The sequence below is a fragment of the Maylandia zebra genome, linkage group LG7 (genome assembly GCF_041146795.1).
Source record: "Maylandia zebra isolate NMK-2024a linkage group LG7, Mzebra_GT3a, whole genome shotgun sequence".
Lineage (NCBI taxonomy): Eukaryota > Metazoa > Chordata > Actinopteri > Cichliformes > Cichlidae > Maylandia > Maylandia zebra.
Window position 1 is genome coordinate 68,591,109 of NC_135173.1, and position 24,142 is coordinate 68,615,250.

Consider the following 24,142-nt stretch of genomic DNA (forward strand, 5'->3'; position numbering starts at 1 on the left):
AAGTAAAATGTTACAGGGGCTCTATGTAACCTTAGAAAGCACCCGTAGCTGTTATAGGTCTGTTATAGGTCTTAGCCTGGTAGCAATAAGTTGTTATTACACACAGGAAACTTCCAGCACGGTCTCACACTAGCTCCTGAAACAAACACAGCTTATAATCTGTTCGTTCGTGTTCCTCGCTTTTTCTTTCTTTCTCCTTCACGTGTTTGTAGTCTGTGTGAATCTGCAGTTTCCACACAGAGATTAACAACAGCTACATCATCTGTCCGGGTTCATGAGGGACACTGACGGTAGGTGACTGCGAGGCAGACGAGGATCTGAGAGGTCAGCAATCCCAGAAAAGTGGTGGACAGCTGTACCCATGACCGAAAGGAGGGACACAGACACGGGTGGAGACTGCATAGGTGAGGAGGAAAGAAAGAGAGGAAACAGGAAGTGAAAAAAGGAAACATGAGGGTGATGAATGAAGACGGGGTGACACAAAAAGTGAAACAAGCCTGGCCTCTGCACCGTCAGCCCCGAGTGACCCCAGGAGCCAGGTGTTGGAGACCCATTTGATCCTGGGGGCGGGACTTGTGGCCTCCACCACCCACAGGAAGTGGTCCATCAACAAAACTGAGGAACCTATTGCATTTCTATATTTGATGTGTGTTCCTGGTTTGAGACGGGGCCAGTTTGATATTTCTGTTCAGGGTCGTTACAGCCAACTGTAACCTTACTTTAGAGAGATGGCTCGATTAATAGACTGATTGATCTATCGATAGACTGATAGAAAAGCAGCTGTCGCCGTCTCACAGCTGGAGGCCGGAGGACTCGGAGTTCTGCTGTTTTCTGTATTCCAAACTCGTCTGTTTCAATGTGTTTCTATTGTTTCTACTTTTAGCTCTGTAAGTGGATGCATTGACCAAAAAACAGCCACTAGAGGGGGATGTGACACAGTCAAACACATCAGACTGTTCCTGACTTCCTGCTCGTCTGCTGGGGTCCAAACACCGACCCGTGGACCAGAAAAGGCCCTCCAGCACAGTATCAGTTTCTATTTCCCTAGAATATGAAAGTCTTTTTTTCTCTCATGTCTGATGAGCATTATCTCAAGGTTTTAATGAAGTTTTATTACCAGGATGTTTACTCTTTGTTTTGTTCTGCGCAGTTTATTTCTCTTTAATGTTTGCATCTGTTTCCTGTGAGGATATTATTTCATAATTGTGGTAGAAAGTCATCCATGTTTCTTCAGTCAGGGCTTTTCACATCATACTCTCTGTGTTTCTCAGTAAACATACTTCCTGGGCGCAGGAACTGGCTGTCTCACATTTTCCTCTGCAGCAGCGGCACAGCAGCCCCACCTGCTGGTCACGCAGGGTGAAGCACCTGTGAACTGTTTAGTCTGACTTCCATCACTCATTTTCTTCCATCTATCAAAAACAGACATGTATAGGAAATGATTATTGTACACACACACACACACACACACACACACACACACACACACACACACACACACACAGCAGTCAGATTTTTTTATGTAACCTTTATTTATACAGGAAGGGTTAGACGTGTTTCTGACAAACATATTAAAGTTACAACAATAACAAGACCTAAAAAAATCATAAAAAGCGAAACTGGTCTGTTTTGAAGTTTTCTCTAAAAGTATTTACACACAGGAGAACAAAACCTCTGTTCATGTTCACGGAGCAGCGCCCTCTAGTGGTGGTTGAAAAAAGTCTATATTTTTAAACACCTTTATCACGTGTTGTTTTTTTCTGTAGTGCTGACTAACCTACCTGCTCTGTGTGAAAAAGTCCTTACCCCCCCGTGAAATCACACATTCACTTTGATTAACCTCTTTTTTTTCTGTTTCAGACCTGCTGATTATAAATCAGTTAAACAGAAGCTGTGTGACAAAGTGAAGCAGGCTGAAGGATGTTAAACAGCAGCACAGCACATCTCGCCACGATTGCACTTCATTTGTGAACAGCAGAGACCAGGCAGCTGCCTTTGCTGCTAAAACCGTGTGCAGGAAAACATGAAACCCGGGAGCAGTCGGACTGTAAAACATAAAACTGTGACGCTCCGTTTAACACGTGCAGGTATTTTTCTGGAAAACATCATCAGGCCTGCGTGCACAGGTGAGGAAGCAGAGACGTAACTCAGGTGTTCTGCACTTTATTTCCTTTTCATATCAAAGAGCAGGTATCCTCACTAACTCTACTTTATTCTGAAGGCTTGGAAACGACTGAGAAGCTGCTCTTTTGCGTCCTCGCCACCTCTCCAGCCTCAGCCAGATTTAATCCTTCACTCCTTAAAACTGGAAGAATTTCACTTTGCAACACGAGTCCGAATTAGGACTCACGTTCACTATGCTAAAAGTTTGTATCCTGGATCACGTGTAGTAGAAGGAGGTAGGTAGGATGGAGGTCAGGGTGGATGGGACTGTGACTCGAACCTCCAGTAAGACTCCAGAAAACCCCACCGAGCTAAAACCACAAAGAGACTCGAACCTGTCAGGACCAAGGTGAGAACATCGCCGTGATACTCAGACGCAGACATCCAGGAAGACGTCTGTCCTCCACCGCCGACTGGGCCCGGACCAATCAGATGGCTCGGTGCTGTGACTGACACTAACCCAATCAGAGAGCAGCAGATCCATCATCTGCTGGGTAATGACTTCCTGGCCTCATTAGATGCTGCTAACTGCATTATTGTCTCCGCGCTGTGTGTCGATTAGTTTTCCTAAGCGCCTGCTCTGCTTTGAAAAGCAGCTCTAGCTGTTTCTGCTCTCCTCAGATGAAACTTCAGATCTGAGTGTAAACGTGTTAAAAAAACAATTGGGAGGCCGGGACACCAGATCTGGTTTGGATCTCTGTCAGCGTGCACACAGGTCCTCATTGGGATGTTTTCTTGGTTTCAGAGCACTTATCACACAGTTAAAAGTGTGTTCAGAGTGTGTGCCACCCATTCTTTAATAACTGTAATTATGACTGCTGCAGTAAAGAGCAAAGCAAAGCTATAGCAGAGCAAACTGAGCTTTTACAGAGCGAACATCATCTTCTGCTCTTTTCCTGATGACAGCAGGTTTCCATGACTGTGTGGCAGCACAATTATTTAACACTGAATCCCAGTAAATCTGCTCCTGATCAGCATCCCGTCAGACTGCTGCTTCACACTCAGCGCTGAAACATGGAGTGAATGGTGAGCCTGCAGTTCCTCTGATGTCCACTAGAAGCTGGCTCCAAACCTGAGTCAGACTTCCATGCTAACGGCTGTGGCTGCTAGCTTTGCTTGAACCGTGCTTGTGCTGTTGGAGCCTTCATGTGACCCAAGACATGTGTGCTGTGAGGTCACTGTGCTAACAGACCACCAAAGTGATGAAATTCTAGGATTATATTTGGATACCTGAGGAGCATGTATCTGTGTGTGTGGATGCAGACCGACGACCAAGCTTTGGCTCACAATCCAAACAGGGTTACCTGAAAATATCCGGGACGCCAGTGGGTGACATTACAGGGCTGTGACGCTCATCTCTGGGTTAGCAAAGACACTGATGAACGTTGAGGTGAGCGTTTCAAATGACCACCAATAGAAGGGAAAGAGACACAAAACAAAACAATGACCTCAAAAATGTCAGCAGAGACGTAAAACAACCTCAAATAAACACAAAAACAACGCTGGGTTAACATGTGATGGGTGGTAAAAATATTATTCCTTTATGTAGAGCAGGGGTCGGCAACCTTTCTGATGATGAGTGCATCTAAAATCTCCTCAGAAGTCAGTGTGCCGTATGACTGCATTAGCAATAAATGTAATAACGCTCTATATGAACAGTTACACACTTAATATAACAACTTTATAGGATTACATTTGTTCACAGATGTTGGCAGCGAATAGTTATCAGACACAAAAAAAGACTTTTTATCCATAACAGCAAATGGACTGTACAACAGAAAATACAAATGCTATTTATGGTCTCCTCACAACCATGAAAACAAATGCTGTTGTGACAGTGATGTACAGTCTTGTTGGTATATTTATGATTTCTATACATTTGACATCAGATTAAAACTTTGGTTGTAAGATTCAGATAATTATTTAATAAAAGCGAGACATTTTAAATGATAATAAGAAAGAAAAGTATTTCTTTGTGCCCCCCTCTCCCTGTTAATGCCCTACATGGCCCCCTGGCAACACTTTGCTAGACCCGCCCCTGCACAGTTACCAGCTGTCAGCTACTTAGAAAAGGATCCTGGTGTTATTTGTCTCTCAGAAACAGTTCATAACTTCAACTCATTCATGTCACCTAAAAGGTAAACCTGTTTCTCCATCACCTGTTCAGCTCTGATGGTTCAGTAAGGACATCTCCTGGTTTCATCTTCATGTTTCCCTCTCACCACATATCCAAACCAACATCATGACCAGCAGCTTTACAGCTGTGGCTCCAGCAAACATCAGCTGATACTAGAAATTAATATTAAATAAATTCTAACAACAGCTGATCAAGCTTAAACGTGCTGCTGTTGTTTAGCGCGACATCGGCTGGTTTCCTCTTTCTGGCGCAAAGTGGGCGATAAACAAACAAGAGAGCTGATCAGCTGATCATTGATCAGTTTCATGATTGAAGTAGAAACAGGAGAGGGAGGGGGGAGGATGAGAGAAGAAGAGGCAGCTGTGCAGCAAAGACACAGAATAACTGCAGCTTTGTCTTTTTCATTCTAGCTAAAGTCCGGGACAAACTGTTCCTTTTCACCTCAATAAGAAACGTAATATTTTCTCTGAATGCGGGACGATTACGTTTTTTACAGGACGGTTGGAAACTCTAATAATTAACCTTATAAATAAAGTTCAACATCAGTAACATCATAGCACCACCCAGCTGTATAGAAACTCTGTCATGCTAGCTCACGCAGTACGAGTTATTGTAACTGACTGTAAAAAGTCAGAATAACGAAAATAAACTCCACCTAAACCTGGTTCATATCTGACCCAGATAGACTGCAGGTCATAACTTCTTTCCTGAAGTTCAGTTCACCTGACACTCGGACCGGCGGCCGCCTCGGGTCTCTGCTCCTTCTGCCCCCCCCGATGGCCAATCCAGCTATGGTCGTGTCATCAGTTAACCCTTGGCACGCGTGCCCAGGGTTGCCGACCCCTGATGTAGAGAGTGGAGCCTGAAATGTCCACTAGAGGCCGGCCAGCCAGGCATGGGAGGGGCTTACTGTTCACAGAAATCAAACTGAACAAACGTCTGCTGGGAATCAGCTGCTGAGTTTGTAAACCTGAAGCTTTCTCTCACGGTTTGGTTTCTTTTCACACAGAGGAAGCGCCAACGAAAGCCGCTACAAGCTGCATGACACCATCCTGTCTGCTGACTGGCCAGATGTGTCTGAGGGCGGGAACAACAACTGCAACATACCCGACCACACCTGGCAAACTAGAGTTTGGACCGACACGCCTCCTCCAGAGCATCCCAGTGCAGTGACCTCGTTCACATCTACACAAACGCACACGAGTCTGACTTCAGTGTGGAAAGCAGCGCAGGTGTGACAGGTACAACCTAACGATGTGTCTACTCGACCTGAAAGGATACATGAAGAAGTGAAATGCAGGCACGTTGGTGTAGAGCAACAGTGAAGTGCACTCAGATCAGCCCACAGTGCTGCTGATGCTGCACTGCGACCATCCATGCGGTGAAACCAGCCTATGATGACATAACCGCAGCTCCTCTCTTACTTTTTCAGCCGTGTGGAAGTGACTCATGACCGGGCTCGTGTGAATCAAAGCAGATTGTTGACTAGCTTTCATAACACTCTTTATGTAAGGGAGGTTCAGCAGCGGTTCGGGGGTGGACGTGAAGCCTCTACACCTGCCTCCAGCTCCACTCCACATCTCCTGAACATCCACACACCTTCTCCTCCACCCGTCGGACGCGATTCGGCAACGGCCTCGGGATGAGAAGTTCATTTATATCACAGCTACACTCACAACCGTGGCTCAGGAGGTTGGGAAGCGTATCTGTAACCGGAAGGTCGCCGGTTCGATCCCTGGGCTCTCTGTCCTGGTCGTTGTGTCCTTGGGCAAGACACTTTACCCTACCGCCTACTGGCGTTGGCCAAAGGGGCCGATGGCGTGATATGGCGGCCTCGCTTCTGTCAATCTGCCCCAGGGCAGCTGTGGCTACAACCGTAGCTGCCTCCACCAGTGTGTGAATGTGAGAGTGAATGAATAGTGGTATTGTAAAGCGCTTTGGGTGCCTTGAAAAGCGCTATATAAATCCAATCCATTATTATTATTATTATTACTTCCTGTAGTACGCCAGCAGCTTCAGCTCCCAGTGCAAGAAACCTCAGCTTCTGTCAGGATTCAAACCGACCCAGGACGAGCAAAATACAACAGCAGGAGCTGAGCTTCTAACAGCAAAGGGAGAACTAAACAGTGACAAGAACAGAGACCAAAATGTCCCCAAGGAAATGCAAAATATTCAAAAAGGATCACAAATGTAAAAAAACTCATAAAACAAAGCAAAGTTTCTGAAAGATGATGAAATGAGACAACAAGAAGCTCACAAAGACACGCGACGCGAGCATCAAGCTACACCCCTAAACGATCAGAGACACAAAAATATCACAAAAAAGAAAAAAGAAATGTCCGAAAAATGGCCACAAATGCCAAAACTCATTTAAAGTGAAGCAATATTTCTCCAAAATGCCAAAGTGGGACAACAAAGTGACCAAGAAGACATGAAAAAATGTCCAGAATAAACAAGAAGGTGTCACAAAAGGAACCGAAATAAATCCGGAAAGGATCATACAGAGACAGAAAATCTGAAGTTCGTAAAGCTGTCCGCTCTGTGGTTGTTCTCCAGCAGTTCAAAAGCTGCTGTAACGATGTCCCACTTTGTCCCACAGGCCTCCAACATAAGCTCGTCCCACTTTGCAGTGATAACGTGCCGGAGTTATTAACAATTTGGTTCCAAACTAAACTGCGAGAAAACAAACTGCCGACTTTGTTGTTTCTCATGGTTCCCACGCCTAAACTCATGTGACAAATGTTCATATTTTCTTGTATTTTTTTAAACTCTTGTTAAAAATGCTGTAATCTGTTCCTCTTCAGTACTAATGAACATGATTTTCACAGCATACATCCCAACCCGTTTCCTGCTCCACACCACAGTAATGCCCAGTGTAGTTCCCGGGTCGTTTCACATCAGCGGTTCTTCTATATTTGAGCTGAAGCAGGAACCATTAATGTTTAACTCCAAGCTGAAGCTGCAGTGGAGTATTTGCTTTACCTGCACGAGATGAAAAAGACGCCGACTCCCTTTTAACCTCCTGAGACCTGAACTCTTCCACAGCAGCATTTTTAATTTCTCTTTGATATTTGGGCTGATTGGGGCCCGATGAATGTAAAAACAAAGAATTACCAGATTTTTGCTTTTAAGACAAATGAGAGCCACATATGAGGATATTTGTTTAACATGTTGATAGAACAGTGGCAGTATAATGTCCTCGTAAGTGGATATCAGGCCCATGTAGAGGAAAACTGAGTATTTTGGTCTAAATAACCCAAAATGTGATGTCCACATATGTGGATGCCAAGTCCTAGGAGGTTAATGAACTCTTTGAAAATGTTTTTCTTGCACGTTTTCAGCAGCTCGGTCTCTGTAATGACATCAGTGAAGATCTAAGAGTAGCTGGTTATGATGCGTGTTACTGGGAGGAGTAATGAGATTACAGTGACGTCCACCTCGTGTGTGCGTGCGGGGAGAGTCGCTCCAGGCCGGTGATTATAGCCGCTGAGGCCCAGCAGCCGTCCGAGCAGCGAGGCCATCAGGCCCTCAGCAGCAGGCTGATGTGATTACGGAGAGCGAGGCCAGCCTGCGTCCTCCAACACATGTTTACTGTCACAGTCGCCAGGTAGGATTCATTTGTCCATGGAGGACCCATCACTGTGGACCAACTGTGGAAGCACAAGGTGATCTTTGACGCTGGTCTGCGCGCCTTTGATTTTTAATCAGCATTTTTTATTAACCTTTATTTTCAGAGAGCGTTTTAAAGCTCTCTGTTTGATTAACAGGAAGTGCTGTTACCGCTGAGTGAAGTGCAACGACATCCTCCAACTCTGGGACCACACAGGTCACCTGGTGAGGGGCAACCGGCCTCCGACCAGTCGCGGTCCGCCTCTCAGACAGACGGCTAAAGCTTATGGACAAACACGGCCGAATTTGTGAAAGCAGACAGATTGTGGCAATGAATCTGAGCCAGCTAGACCTCTCTGAAACATCGTCGCTCAATGCCTGTGTCGCTTTGTGGTTAAGTTGCCGTCGTGCAGAAACTACGTCACTGCTAGTTTCAGCCTATCCAGCAGCGACTGGAGCCGTTTAATCTGAAGCTGACTGCTGTCCTCAAAGGCGACGAGATCACACGTTTTCTTTTTCATTTTGCGGTTACGAGCTCTGCACGGTCTTTAAATCTAACGTTTAAAGAGAAACTCCACAAACAGACGTGCTGACCGTGCACACAGCTGACAGCAGTCATTCTTCTATTCGTGTCTCATCGAGAGGCTGGGCCAGATGTAGCCGTCGACTTTGCTTGCTGTAAAATCTTTTCATGAAAACCTGCACAGGGTTTCGTAAAGGCGAACAGTCCCACGACATGTGGTTGTAACGAAGGTCCAAAACTTTTGCACATAACTCCTCCCAGACTATGGAAACACTGAAGCACACAGTGACGGCGAGGTTGTGCAAAGCCTGCTCGTATTTCTTTCAAACACTTACTTTGTTGTTGTTGTTTTGGATGAATGATGGAAGGTCAGTATGCTTTAAATTTTGTTTTTTAAAATAAAAGCCTGTGATTTGCAAAATAAGATGTATACAGGAGGAGAACAGGATGGTGTGTGTATACAGGATCATCTGTGCCAAATGCAATTAGTTTACTAAACAACACCATGCAGTGATGTATGTCTTATAAATGTGTGTTTATTGTTCCAGTATTTATGTTATGAACTGAAAACAGTTTCCACTAATGTGGACACTGAAGTTTTTCTAATTATAAAACTTGAAAATCTCACTGTTTTTAAAAGATGCTTTAGCTCTGAGTGAGTGCAGGGTCTTTACCTTACACTATAAAAGCACCTGTGAATCCACATGACACCAACCAAACTTAACTGAATTCAGATTCCATCAGTATCGTGCTCACAATGAGACAAGCACGTCCGACAGTGAGCGCTGACGATTTAACACATACAAAGGAGCGAATCCATCGACCTCCAACAAACCAGTGTTTGCAATGATCCAAGACACTTCCTGCTGAAGGTGGACAGAGCAGACACCATCAAGGATGACCAGGTTACATAGAGCACGCTCAAGTATCCTTGAGAGGGTAAAGATCTGGTTCAGTGTCCCACGACTGGGACGTTCCTCCACATGGATAAAACGTAAATCAGTCACATTTTTCCAAAAGGTTTCTGGGACTATCAGGGTGCCATTGCATTTTAACATGGGAGTCTATGGAGCCTCTAGAGGACGTTAGAGGAACTGCAGTATTTGGTGTGTTGATGATTGGTTTGCAGCACCTGTTAATTAATTTATTTGTCTAAAACCTATTAAAGCAGCTTGTAGAAGATCCTGCAGGCTCGACAAACACCCGTTTGTGGACGATGTCACGAACATGCAACCGTCGTTCCAGTTCTTCTTTTTTCTTTTTTCAAATCCAGATTATTTTTAGCCAAACTTGCCATCGTTTCTCTCTGATACTCACATTTAAGAGGGTCGAGGCCGAAGTTCGTTTTTAGCCTGCAGCCCTGTGAACACAGTTTCTCTGAAGAAATAAAAATAATTTCAGGCTCGACGTTGGCATCGCTAACGTTCACTCGAGCGCTGAGCTGAGAGCGCGGCCTCCACAGTTAGATAAGTGCAGCTCTCAGTGAGAGCTTCGGGCGAGGAAGAGGAGCAGCCCCGAGGATCACAGCTCCACTCAAACCACAGCGAATGATCCGAAGGTGGATGGTGCTTTCTTAAAAGTTTTGAACTGAAATGACCCAAAACGTCAGCAGGAATGAGTGAGGGATCACGGGAAACGTCCATCAGGATTTAAAAAAGTTTAACATCTAATAAAAGAGCAAAGCTACAACTCACATCCCAACACGTGGGGAATGATGAAAAATGATGCAGACAAAACAAAACTGCAAACAAAATAAACTATAGTAGAAATCAGAGTTACGAGATAACGAACGATTCTGAGATATTTGTGAGGCGTCATTTTACATTCAAATCTTTTCAATATGAGAAAAATTCTCACAATTCATACAAGTCAGAAGTAACAGGAAGTCCTGGCTGTGAAACGGCGAGAGTCATCGTCAGCGTCTCGTCCTCCATGCAGAGCCGCTCTCGTTAGTCTGACATACTTTATTGACTTCTTTATTTTTAAGTGGTGAAACCAGCTTCTTCCCTGCGTCTGACCTGCTGCCTCAGCAGCAGTAAAACATGATAACTCAATTACAAAGTACTTCCATTTAAATCCACCCACCTGTTCCAGCAGCAGCATTAGAGGGATGCTGATGTATTAAGGCAGTAATGATAACTCAGTTATCTACAGCACTTGGTCAGATTCATCCTGCAGCCACAGAGCTGATGTTAACATCTGGAGTACAGGTGAGCACTTCTGCCTCTCAGATGGGTGTCTTTACCCAGGCTGCAGACTCTGTTTTCAAAATTAAAAAAACATATAATAAGAAAGCAGCGTGACATAGAAACCCTATCAGTCTGCAGTGTGCACACCTGCCTTGTGGAGCTTCCTGACGCGGGACGGATAAAGTTCTGACCCCAGGTCAGCTGAGGCGTATTTTGAAATTACACAGAAATCTGTATAAAACGATTCCTCTGCAGCTTTAATCAGTTTTTAAAATCTCCTGGTGTAAGTGCAGCCGTGGGCGGTGACGCTCCTGAAGCTCAGGATGTGGATGTTTTCACAGCGAGTGTCCAAACCACACAGCGTGGTGTTAACCTCGAGCTGTGGTTGGATCATCCTTCAGCTGAACTTTGGTGTCGTCTTCCTGCCGTTATGATGGCGTTCAACATGAGAGCGTCTTTCCTGTGCTCATGTGTTTACGTGTTAGTGTCATCACCACTAACTTCTAGTTCTCATAAACCTCGTATGTTTTTTATTATGCTTATAAAAACTGGGAGGAAATCTAAATCTAAATTGAGTTTTTAAAACCTCAAATTTGAACACAACACACAGGATGAGAAACTATCAAAATAAAACAGGAGGCTAACACTGACACGTTTGACTTACCTGGATGACTGAACATGGATCGAGACACTGAGACAGAGACAAGGACCGCTGAGCTAACGGGCCAAAGTAAAGCCAGACAAAACCGACGAAACACGGACACGGGGGACACAGGAGGACACGGGGGACACAGGAGGACAGGAAACACATCACCTGTGTCCAAACTGAAAACTACAACAGACTCACACTGAAGATATCAAACAGGAAACCCGGGATCGTGACAACCTTAGCATCTAGCTAGCACTACAGAAGAGGAGCTAGCATAGCGGGAGTAAGGATTTTGTCAGCTCATCTGAAATGCAGCGTTTCTTTCAGCTCGACAAACATCAGCAAACATGCAAACTGTGTGTGTCACAGTGTGTTGCAGCTAAAGGCCCAGCTGGTGTATCTGATAGGGAGGGAAACACAGACAGCTAAGTTCACTCAGAGATGGAGACAGATAAGAAAGAAGGAGCAGCTCAGAGTTAAAGGAAGGACGCTCATTTAAAGCTCACATGGAAGTCCTCGTGTTTCTAAATCACACATGTGATCTGATCATGATTGTTTACATAAATTCTTGTGTTTCATCTTTGGGAAACGTCCTGCTAAACAAGCTAAGCCGTGCTAACTTTGTGTTATTGAAATGCTGCATGAAAACAGCGAGTAGTGCAGGATAAACAGGTTAGTTTGCAGCTCAGTGTGTGAACGTGGCCGTGGGCTTCGTCATTAAAGACTCAGTCACTGATTTCCACCTTTATATCAGCCGTGTACTGTGCAGTATCACTAGTGTAGTGACGTGAAACGTGTCAATCCATAAAGATCAGCTGATCGCAGCCTGTACTGAAGTGTTTTCCCCACGCTGAGCCACTATGGATCCTCCACCTGCTGAATCCTCTGTAACCCCCGACCGTGCTCAGGTGTGGAGTAGTGATGTGTAATTCGCGAACGAAATGGCTCTTAGAGCTGGGTCTTTGCTGTGAACGACGCGAGCCGGCTCCTTATCGCGAGCCGTGGTTTTTCCTTCTCTCACCCTCTCTCTCCACTTTTTCCCACTTCACTCTGCACGTGAGCCTTGTGCTTTACGCTGGGCAGAGGGGGGAGGGCGGTAGTTACACTCAGGAACAGAGCGGGAGGGAGAGAGAGAGAGAGCCAGGGACAACAACGTCACATTAGAAAGGTATAGTAATCATCCACAACTATTTTCAGTTGCAGATGATAAAGGATTCAGAAAGTTTATTCATGCAGGTCCATATGACAGAGAATATGCATGTTCTTTTTGTTTTCATATTTTAATTTATATTTAATTGTGTTGTGGTTTGCAGTGTTTTGTGTTGTTTCACTTTAAATTTGTTTAAAAGAAATATAGCTAGGGGCTGACTCAAGATGTGATCGATGTGGCCAGAATTCTGCCTCATTGTCACATATGTTTTGGACATGTCCTTATATCGCTACCTACTGGTCTAAAATATTTAAAACTTTGTCTGATATTTTAAAAAACAGCTCCCCCCAGACCCAGTAATGGCACTATTCGGTGTAGCTACAGTTAAAAACTTAAATAATAAACAAATTCGTGCTCTGAGTTTTATAACATTGCTTGCAAGACGCCTTATACTTCTAAATTGGAAAAATAAAGCCCCCCCAACTCATTCTGCTTTATTAAGAGACACAATGTATCATTTACAGTTGGAGAAATTTAAATTTTCATTAAGAGATAATGTTAAACAGCTTTACCTAATTTGGCAACCCTTTATAGATTACTTTAATAAGTAAAACTGGGAGGTATGGCCTCCTCCCATATCTGCCCCAAGATTATATATATGGGTCTACGCAGGTGTTTTTTCTTTTTTTTTTTCTTTCTTTCTTTTTTTTTGGGAGGGGGGGGGGTTCGTTTGTTTTGGGATTGTTGTTTTTTTCCCCTCTCTCCCTCCTTTGAATATACTTATTTAGGATAATAAATGTGTATGTATAGACATAGATATGATTGTTTATATAATGGTAATTATATTTTATGTAAAAAGGATGGGGAGAGGAAGGAAGGGAAGGGGAAAAAGAGGGGAGGGGAAGGGAAAAGGGGAAAAAAGAAAAAAAACTGTCAATGTAAATGAGATATATATTTTGTTGCCTGATTTGAATAAAGAAAGAAAAAAAAAGAAAAAAAAAGGAAAAAGCTGAAAATTTAAATAGTTAAAAGTTGAAATGTGAATAGTTGGTTTTTGTATTATATGATTTATTTATTACATTTTATGTGGAGTGAATAAATAAAAGTATATTTATGGTGGCCCCTACAGACAAAGCACATACAAACTCCAAAGCACGTACAAACTCCAAAACACGTAAAAACTCCAAAACACGTACAAACTCCAAAACACGTAGAAACTCCAAAACACGTAGAAACTCCAAAACACATACAAACTCCAAAACACATAAAAACTCCAAAACACGTAAAAACTCCAAAACACGTACAAACTCCAAAACACGTAAAAACTCCAAAACACGTACAAACTCCAAAACACATAAAAACTCCAAAACACGTAAAAACTCCAAAACACGTACAAACTCCAAAACACGTAAAAACTCCAAAACACGTACAAACTCCAAAACACGTACAAACTCCAAAACACGTACAAACTCCAAATTACGTACAAACGCCAAAACACATAAAAACTCCAAAACACGTACAAACGCCAAAACACATAAAAACTCCAAAACACGTACAAACTCCAAAACACATAAAAACTCCAAAACACGTACAAACTCCAAAACACATAAAAACTCCAAAACACGTACAAACTCCAAATTACGTACAAACGCCAAAACACATAAAAACTCCAAAACACGTACAAACTCCAAAACACGTAAAAACTCCAAAACACGTACAGAACACAACAGCAGTGCTCCAGGATGCTACGCCCAGTGTTGGCTACACAAGCCAGCAAGTACTAACGACCGGATTTGGTGTGTGGTAGTAACAGGTACTTCTTTTTAAATTATTTGAATATATATATGAGTGCTTGTGTATTTATCACTTAAATTACACAATTGAAAGCATATGTGTATTAATACACATGTGCTTTCAATTGTGTAATTTAAGTGATGTAGGTAGCTCTGTTTTGAAGTTCAGTTAACGCTAGAAATGTGTTTTGGAGTTTGTACATGTTTTGTCTCTAGGGGCCACCGTATATATTTATATATAAACATATATAAATAAAACCAGTTTTTTGTTTACCATTAGTAATTCCTTTTGTGCATAATTTTATATTATTGTTAATAATAAATTAATTAAAGCAACAAAACAACCTGAAGAGCCGGTTCGGAGCCAAAAGAGCCGGAAATCCCAACACTAGTGGAGGCAGCGTCCCTCCACCAGGTAGGCAACAGGTTATTCTGTAAGGGTCACGTGTCTGACAAGACAGATTCAAGCTGAGTGCATTCATTAGAATTAGAATTTAGATTCAAGTAACATTTGTATTCTTATGTGCTATTATTATTGTTATTGTTATTATTGTTATTGCTGTTGTTGTTATTATATTAACACAGCACAAGGTTCAGTTACCTTCTCCAATAACAGGCGGAGTGGTTCAGCGAGTACATTTCAGGGCCACAACTCTGTTTGAAGAAGTCGACTCAGTACTGAAACTTTTACTTTTGTTTCCCTTCTGCAATTTTAATATTAGATCACCAGAGTGAACTCAGAGCAAACCTGCCTGCCCTCTGTGCAAAAGTAACTGCCCCTAAACCTGATGACTGGCTGTTCAACCCGCGGTCACGTGTTTGTGATGCCTTCAGTGGGTCGTTCACGTCACTGTGGAGGAATTTTCAGGAGCGTTTGAATTCGGACGTGCTGAAGGGTTTTCCAGCATGAACGCCTGTTTAAGGTCACACTGATTCTGGCCACTCCAAGAATCAGTGTGCGAGCCAATCAGAGGTGGGCGTGCTGCTGTGTTTCTGATCATTGTCCTGCTGCCCGAGTGCTCTTGAGCTTCAGGGCACGGCCTGATGGGCGGACATCCTCCTTCAGGGTTTTCAGGTCGCGGTTCTGTCAGTTGCAGCGAGTCGTCTGTATGCTGGGATGTTTTTGCTCCTTGGACTCTCCTATGGAGTCCATTTTGGCCCCGCCTCTTTGTTATTGTTGACCTCTGACCTTTACTGAGCTGAGTGAGGCCTGCAGGTCTTCAGATGCTGTTCTGCGTTTGTTTAGGATTTGATTTGTGAGTCTCGGATTTTTCCCTGTGTGTTGCTCCTTTGTGTCGGTTCATTCATGTGAAGTACTTTGATGCTCATATTCCGTCTTTCAGCTACATCCACGTTCACTTCCTGTTTTACTTTGGTCAGTGGTTTTCTCTTCTAGTCTCAGTTCTGATTCCTCAATCCTGATTTACGCTCAACTTCTGTACAGGTGTCTCCTTTTAGTTACTTCCTGCTTTACTCTGTGCGTCCCTGCAAGACATAATCATTCAAATGTACTTTATTAGACGTGAAACATTCAGGAGCTGCTGGATTCATTAGAAACCCTGAACCGTCGTTACGCAGCGTCACCATGAAACTGACGACCGTCATTATCGATATTAATTAAATGAAACGTTCAAAGCAGTCGCAGGAAACCTGTTTGTGTTTGCCACACTCCTTTTTGTAGTCTTATAATACTTTATAATATAAAATAATGTATTACTATGTATTAATATTATTATAGAACATGTTTAACAAAAGTTAAACTTCCAGAGTTTGTTTGGTTTGGAACAAAACTCTTAGACTGACACTAATCGTGTCCACTGTGGGCACCCTGAGCTTCATACGCCACAGTAAAGGAAATCTGATTACTTCTATGTTAGTATTTCACAGGTTTCTGACGGAGGCTCTTCTGCCGCTGTAGCTCATCTGCTTCGAGGTTCAGAGATGCTCTTCTGCACTGTCTCTTCTCCTCTGACCTTTGACCCTAACGGGGTATTTTCTGTGAGAGCTGGATTTGTTCAAACCTTCTGTGTAAACTCAGAGATGGTCCCAGCATATCATCAGTTTCTGAAACACTCAGAACAACAACCGTGCCACGATCACAGTCCTCAGTTTGAACTTCAGCAGGTGGTCTTCATCACGTCTTCCTCCCTGAACATGGAGAGTTCGCTCTGATCTCTGCAGAGTCTTTGGTTTTCTTTGGATGAACCTGACACGTTTATATGATGGAATTTCACAAACGAAGCGAACAGAAGCGGCGACGAGGTTATGTCCGCGTGTTGTTATTGGCAGCTGCGCCTCCTTCAGTGAAGACGGAGACCTGAAAACAACTTTTAGTGAGCAAAGCTCAAACAGATTTCTGAAAGTGAGGCAGCGTGCAGAGCTGGGGGGATGCTATTTGTCTTCAAGCGTCTGATGAGATCTTTTTTTACTCTCGGCAGCCGTCCTCCTGGCCGCTGCACCTCCGCTTTAATTGCCTGTCAAAAATAACCCGGCTCATCCTGCAGTTCCACCTCGGAGCGGGAACCCAGGGGACGAAGCCGCCGCGTGCACGTAGCGAAGATCTGTGCGTGGGCCTCGCCGTGGCCGCGCGACCTCCGCTTCACTGCGGTTCGCTCTCGCTCGCGCCTCTCCTCTCGGTGTGGGCTGCTTTGCAATCTTTATGTAAAACCTATATGTGGGAGGGCAGCGCTGCCGAGAGCAGCTGCAGACATGTGATCCAAGTGAGAGGCAGCAAAAGCTGATCGCACCGTGTTGGTGTTGGACTCCTCAGACCTGCCGGCTGCTTCTCGGACCTCTCTCTGTTTCAGCTACAACTGAAGGAGGAGGAGGAGGAGGAGTGAGCCCGAGCCTCAGCTGCTGCTGCTGGAGAGGAGAAAATGAGTTCATTTCCTCTCTCTCTCTTTTAAACAGCTGTACAGTGGCTGAAGCGCCAGCAGGTGGCAAAAGCACTCACCTCTCTGCCCTCAGCCAATCAGAGGCAGGCAGCTGGGGAGTGGGTGGGACAAAAGAAAAGGAGAGGGAGAACCACAGAGCTGAGATAAAAAGTAAAGAGAAGAGAGCAGAGACGCGACTCCGAGGAGAGGAACGGGAGCAGCAGCTGCTCGGCAGAGAGGGAGGAGAAGGAGACAAGGGAGGAGGAAAGGAGGAGCTCCTTCCACACTGAAGCGTTTGTTTCTCTGTTAAACTTCCTGGAAATGGAGCTGTGCTCAGAGGAGCGCAGACAGGCTTCCTCTGGCTGAGAGGGTTAGGAGGAGGAAGGAAGCCAGTTTAGAGTGAAGCTGCCCCCACCTCCTCCACCTCCCTCCTCCTGTCACAAAGAGAAGCGTCGATCTTTGCTTCCTGCTGCTGAGAGGAGACGCGCGGAGGTCTGCAGCTGAAGCACTTCCTGTGTTTGTGAGGGTGGAAAGTTGCGCGTGGAAAGTTAAGCGGCTGTGGCGATGGCCGGCGGCAGCTCAGAGCTGATCCCAGAGCAGCACTGAGCACGAGCATGGAGGAGCAGCCGCCGCCGCCGCAGGAGGAGGAGGAGGAGGAGGAGCGTGCTCCGCTACAGGATGGAGGAGAGGAGTCCACCTCCACGTCTTCAGCCTCCAACGCAGAGCTCCCCCGGGCGACCCCGGCCCCCACCTGCCAGCACAACAGCAGGACCTTCACGGGTCTGAGGATCTTCTGCAGGAGGAGGTGAGTGTCTCCTCCCGCTGCTCCACGCGTACGTCTCCGGGTCAGCAGCAAGTTTTCTTTTAAACAGTCAAACTTTTTATCGGTGACACACGGGGAGCCAATCAGAGCGCACGGACAGAGTAAACTGATGGTGGTAACGCAGCTTTTTATGACCCTGTGTGCGGCTGGGTGTCACGATCGCTCGCAGATCGCGTGTCTAAGCGTTCGACACAAACGCAAAGGTCAATCGGTCAGCAGAAAGCCTGCACTTTGACCCCGGCGCTTCCACTCATGCCGACTGACGCCGGAGCCGGGATTCTCCGGCTCGTCTTTGCTTTTCAGGTTTCGTCTTTTGCTCCCACGCTGACACATCTGATCCAGATCAGCATTTATAACGGAGGAAACCACAGATTAGTCGATTACTCTGCAGCTTCTTCTTAAATCATAAGGTCTCAGTTAGAAATGCTCGTGTGTGATTAAAGCGAGCGTGTTGGATTAAACGCGGCTGACAACACTTTGTTTTTCTTGTGTTATATAAAACCTTTCAGCACTGATTCAGGACAAACGTCCCTTCATATCTGAGCAGTTTTCAAAACCGTTCATTGCTGGATGTTTGAGTTCGTTCATCGAGATTCTCAGACGTCTGAAGTTTGAGTGAAGTGCAGTGAACCGAGGGAAATCTGGAGAACACCTCCCTCAGAGATTTCCACACGTATTCACTTCAGTACTGAAAGCGACGTAGGTGCACGAAAACACGCAAAATCCCATCAGCGATGTCCACGGCGTGCTGTTTCCCTCAGCTCTCATTCATTCAGAGCTCATCCAGATGTTCTCAGCTGGACAGATGAACTCTGAGCTGAAGGAGCCGCTGTTCGTATCGGCGAGGCCTCGCTTCCACGGTTTCACGTCTGCAGACTCCCGGCGATGGCCGTGACGCTCACCTGATGTGACAAAGTGGGTTCAAATGACCAAGAAGAGTCCTTTCAAAATAAAAGCCAGCTCCTGACGCTGGCCTTATTACCAGACTAAATGAAAAACAGTCTTAAATGTCTGGATTTACGGGTTTTAATGGTTTCTGGTGTGAACGGCGTGCTCTCTGTGGGCTGAACCAAATCAGCCAGAGTCCAAAGTTTTGGGGTTTCGGGCCGTTTGTGGTCACGTTTGATGGAAATGTGATGATGCTGGAGGGGGAGGTGTTAAAATAAAAGCAGATCAGTAACAGCTGCAGGCTGTAAATATGGATTTATAAACATAGCATGTAACTCAGATTCTCGGTGGAAAATAGTGCGAATCGTCTGCAGTCCCACTCCAGAGTCCCTTCGTATTTTCTCTGTTTTTGTGGTTTTCGCCATGGCAGCGGTGGCGGACCGTGGCGCTCGTCCAGATGTGGCTGCGGGCTTTCAGACGGCGTGATGATTCACAGATTAGAGAAATGAGTGTCGATTCATTAAGAGCTTCTAACCTGCTGCTGTTCACGCCTCTGCACAGGAAGTGAGGCGTCACGCGGCGGCTCGAAGTAAAGACTCTGCTGCCAGAGTTCCTTCACAATTTGACTGTTTCTTGTGGTTTTCAACATGTAAAGCAGCAGCGCCGAGCTCAGAAACGATAGCGAAACTCAGCCGATGCAGTTTCATCGTTTTCTTCTGTCAGTTTTAAATAAACGTGATTGGTAGAAAAATTCTCCAGCAGAGTTTCAGCAGGTTGGATCAAAATGTTCATTTAATCTCGATGAGGGCTGACGAGTCAAAACCAGCGTCTCTTTGTACTTTTCTGCTTCACATGCTGTTACAGGTTCGGGTAAAGGTTTGAAGGTTTCCATCCTTGAATGTGTTTTTGCTCGGTGAACCTGTTCTGCTCTCAGAGTCTCCTCCACAGTCTGAGAGCAGGTGAAGCGAGGAGGAGCGGCGCAGGAAGCTCGTGTCATTTGTGTGTGCGGCAGCTGACACCTGTGAGCCTTATTAGACAGGAAATACTGTTGTCACATGCTTAAAGTGGGCGTTGTCCATTTCCTGTACACACACTACTCTCCGATGTCTGTGATGTCACAGAGAGACCCCTAATATGGTCATCTAAGTCAAGTAGCCTTTAAAGTGGGAGGATCCAGAGCAGCTGGTTTCAGACAGAGGATGAACTGAGGGTCATACAAAGAAGGCTTATTCTGATCAGCGACTGATGTTTGACGTTGGACTCTGACGCCTCGGCATCAGCAGCCGAGTGATTCTGATCCCAGATCAGTTCTGTAATGTTATATTTAAAACATTTTATAGGAGGACGAAGCGTACCGACAGGCACGGGTTCATTTCTGTACTTTTGTTCTTATGCTCCGTTGGAGTAGCTCCGCCTTCTTTGAGCCCACTTGCGTCTCATTGGCCAGCTTTAGGAAGCCTGCCGAGGGGCTTATATATATATGTAAACCAATCAGAGAGCGAGTGAAGTGGTTTGCACAGATTTTTTGTCTTTGCTATGTTTGAATGTGATTTAGGTGTCGGACGGTTTTAACAGGAAGTGCTTGCTGCTGTATTTTTAATAACAGTGAATCAGGCTCGTCAGCGACCCCGTGTCGCTGTGCCTCCCGCGACACATCGAGGACACGCATCACGTGGATGTTTCCAGCCGTCAGACTTCCTCTTCGATGGGCTGAGCTCTGAGTAACGTGGAGCGTGCGTGTTAGTCAGCCTCGTCTCCGTTTTCACGGAGATGAAGTCGGACAGGACTCGCAGTCACACAGCGAGACGCCAAATAAAGGGAGGGAATTACAGCGTTACAGTATGGCTCAGGGGCTTTTATTTTGAAGTGAAAGAGCTGGATACGCTCGCCTGTGAATAAAAAGGTAACAAGTGCAGATTTAAGTTCAGTCAGGTGGTCTGTTTAATCTCCCAGCGATCTCCCACGGTCCTCTAATTATAGCTGCTATTAATGGATTGGCAGAGAAATTAATTAAAAGAGGTCATTTTTAGGGCCTGGTGGGAGTGTTTCACTGCACAGGAGGAGGAGAGGATTCAATCTGCAGCTCTCTGAGGACAGAGCGGAGAGGAGGAAGTGGAGGACTCCTCCTCCTCTCTGGAAGCAGCCAAGGGCTTTAAAGGACGCCACTGTGATGTTTCTTCTCTTGTTGAAAATGTAAGAAGAGTCTAAAATGCACAAAAGCAAGCAAACAGCCGCAGCGTGGCGCATCCACCCGGCCTCCGGCAGCCTCACAGCTCACTATTTAGATGTGTGGAGGTAAATACTCCTCCACCCTCTAAGCTCATCCACCCTGGTGACTGTGGAGCAGGTCTCCACCTGACACAGAAACCGGTACTCCATCAGCTCGCTGTCCCCTGCTGGGACGTCCGCCTGCTCAGGTTTGAGCAGGAAATGCACCTTCTTCCAAACCCCCACCTCAGAGGTGGAGCACGCTCTGCAGAGCCTGTGCTGATTGGCTGGACCATGATTGAGCTCTGAGAGCTTCCCTGCAGTTCGCTGGATTCTTGCTCTTTGTTAGCCGTTACATAACGCTGCAGGTCGCATGCTGACTGAGAGGTTGGCGGTTGGATTCCTGCCGGGCGTCTCGGGGCAGCACGATGAGCCTCGCAGCGGTACGGCGTGGATCAGTGACGCCAGCAGCGCTTTCCTGTCTTCAGTGTGTGAGCATGTCGACCTTCATGCTTCGCCCACACTGAAATCATGGCAGGCGTGTTTGGCTGCAGATGCGCCTCAGTCTGGGTGAAAGCAGTAATCCACTCTCAGACTCGGGTTTCCTCCACAGGGTGCAGCCTCGTGTTGTTGTACACTTCTTGGACAGGACCTCAGCGCCCTGATTCGCTCACACCAGAGGCACCTTCGTTTTAGCTCATGCTTTCCTGAAGCTGTGGTCATTCAGTCACAGGAGTGGTGACGGTTCGGCGTGCACACCTGTGTGCAGTTAGAAAACTTAACACACGTGTAGCATCTTCAGGTCCAGCTCCCAGTCTGGACTCTCCTGAGCTGTGTGTGACAGGATGTCAAAGGTCACGGCACTTTATAGGACGTGATCCGCCGGCGTCAGCAAACCAGGGAAATAAAGGGCTTTAGGAGCGTGTTTGTTCTCCGTCGCACGTAAAGACGAGCGTGCTACAAAGCAAAGCACGCTGCAGCCGTCACACCTTCGTCTGTGCTTTATTTTGCCTTCAAGGACTTTGATTCGGACTTTTTATCAAACACACTGACCTCTGGGAAAAAACACGATCACAGTTTGAGCCAAACAACTTCATTCAGATCAGCTCATAACATGTTTATATATAAGCAGCGTCCTCCAACAACACAGGCTGAATGAGAGGAGCAGCCGCCATCCACAGAGGTGAAGCAGAGAGAGGCAGGTGGAGAAGAGCGGAGGGAAAGGGAAGGTTTAAAGATGGCGCTGCTGTGATGGTTGGCGGCGGTGGAGGCCAGCTGAAGGTGCTCGGATGTTCGTGGCTGGTCTGAGCATGTGCAGAGCAGGGAGGGCGGAGCTGGGACTGACGGCTCCACGTCAGTGTCTAAATATAATCGTTTTTCACTCCACTGTCTGCCGCTGTGAAGCTGTGGACAGCATAACAGGAACACGTCCATGGACTTCAGCGTGAGATCGTAAATCTGTGACGATGATGATGATGATGATGCAGTGTGTGCGGTCAGGCTCAGACATGTTTAATAACGCTGACGATCAAGGTCAGCTGGGTCCTAACTTTAACTTAAGCCTGACCCCAGACGCTGCTGCTGCCGCTTCCCTCTGTGCTTCTCAGGTGCCTCCTATCTGGTTTCACTGAGGCCACGCCCCCACCTGTGACATCACCCCTCCTTTCACAACTGACAGATAATGGAAAACACCTGCTGTGATATTACAGAGGAAGGCGGGGCCAAATGGTTGCGTGTGCTCTCCCACAGCTGAAAGCAGCCACGATGAGTTCAGTCTGCCAGGTTCAGATCGCTGCCTCTGATCTGATTGGACGAGAACAAAAGGGGGTTGGTACTCTGGAGACAAACCAGTTAGGACGTCTGTCATCTGTCATCATGAGCTGTTTGTGGCCTGAGACAGGTCACTGCCCTGCTGCCATGACGATAATGATGATGATGGTGGTTTCATACACAACAGACTAAACACCGTCACTGTGGCGAGCAAAAGCTGATCAGGTGACAGTGATCTCCAGATTATTATCAGTAACTAGACTCCGCCCCCACAGGTGAAACCTAAGCTCTGGGTCAAAGGTTATTGAACCCAAACTTTACTACAACGTCACAAAGCGGGGATAAAAATAGAACATGAGACTAAAGCTGAGACGTTCTGCTGTGGGCGGAGAATATGCCAGGAATGCAGAGCAGCCGCCATGACATCACACGCCCTGCAAAGTCAAAGGTTAAAACACGCTGTTCAGTCAACTTCATTCATACTGCACCAGATCACAGCAGCAGTCAGCTGAAGGCTCCGCCTCCTTTCTACACTTAAATACTGTAGGCCTGCAGTGTGACAGCGAAGTGCTCTCGCCTGCTGAGGAGCCCTAAAAGTTTACCCACAATGCACTCTGCCACGCTTCCTCCAGTGCATCGTCAGAAACGGATCGAACATCATCGTCAGGATGATGTCACGCTGAGACTGATCTCTGGTCGGTCACTCGAGCGCACGTCTGGCTCTTCGCGTCCATGCAGTATTTATTGTAAGTCGGCCTCACGCCCTGCACCTCACGCTGACACCGCGAGCAGCAGCGGACAGACGTCCTGCCGCAGCCACACTCGCCGCTCCATCCGGGTGTCGGGTGTCACGGCCGGGTGGAAAGCCTCAACGCCTCGGGGTGATGTCGGCCAGGAGACAAATATGTCGCCTGTTCACACCGGCTCAGGTGTGTTTCTGTGGGAGTTTTCTGCTCACGCTCAAAAACTTTCCACACATTCGGAAAATATCTGCACGCGTGTGTGAGGATTTTTAGGAATCGCGCTTATCTGGAAAACCAGAAGAACAGGAAGCACGCGACTCGGATCAGGCCGCCGGCCTTATCGTTCCGCTGTCCTCAGACCCAATCAGATAAACTCGACTCACAACAAAGCAGCCAGATTCCTGCCAAAACATTAAGCACAGGCAAAGACGGGCTGAAGTCAGGTGGCGAAACAGAAGAAAATGTAACCCTCTGCTTCCTCACAGAGCAGTGAAAGTTTCCACTGACATTTCTCATCCGCGGGATAATAAAGGTCTGTTCTATCTTCAGGGCTCAGGTCAGATTCTCTGAGATCCTTCGAGGTCAGAGGTCGCACGTGTCTCTGTTCGTGACCAAGTGCGTCGT

At 46.2% G+C, this 24,142-nt stretch overlaps 1 protein-coding gene across 1 annotated transcript in view; it reads left to right on the forward strand.

Moving 5' to 3' along the window:
* Positions 1-17,220: 17,220 nt before the first annotated feature.
* dgkzb (diacylglycerol kinase, zeta b) overlaps positions 17,221-24,142 on the forward strand; it is a 40,027-nt gene continuing 33,105 nt past the window's right edge. Inside the window, exon 1 of the mRNA XM_024803174.2 lies at positions 17,221-17,891. Coding sequence (XP_024658942.2) covers positions 17,701-17,891 — 191 coding nt within the window. The 5' untranslated portion in view covers positions 17,221-17,700. The remainder of the gene's footprint in view (positions 17,892-24,142) is intronic.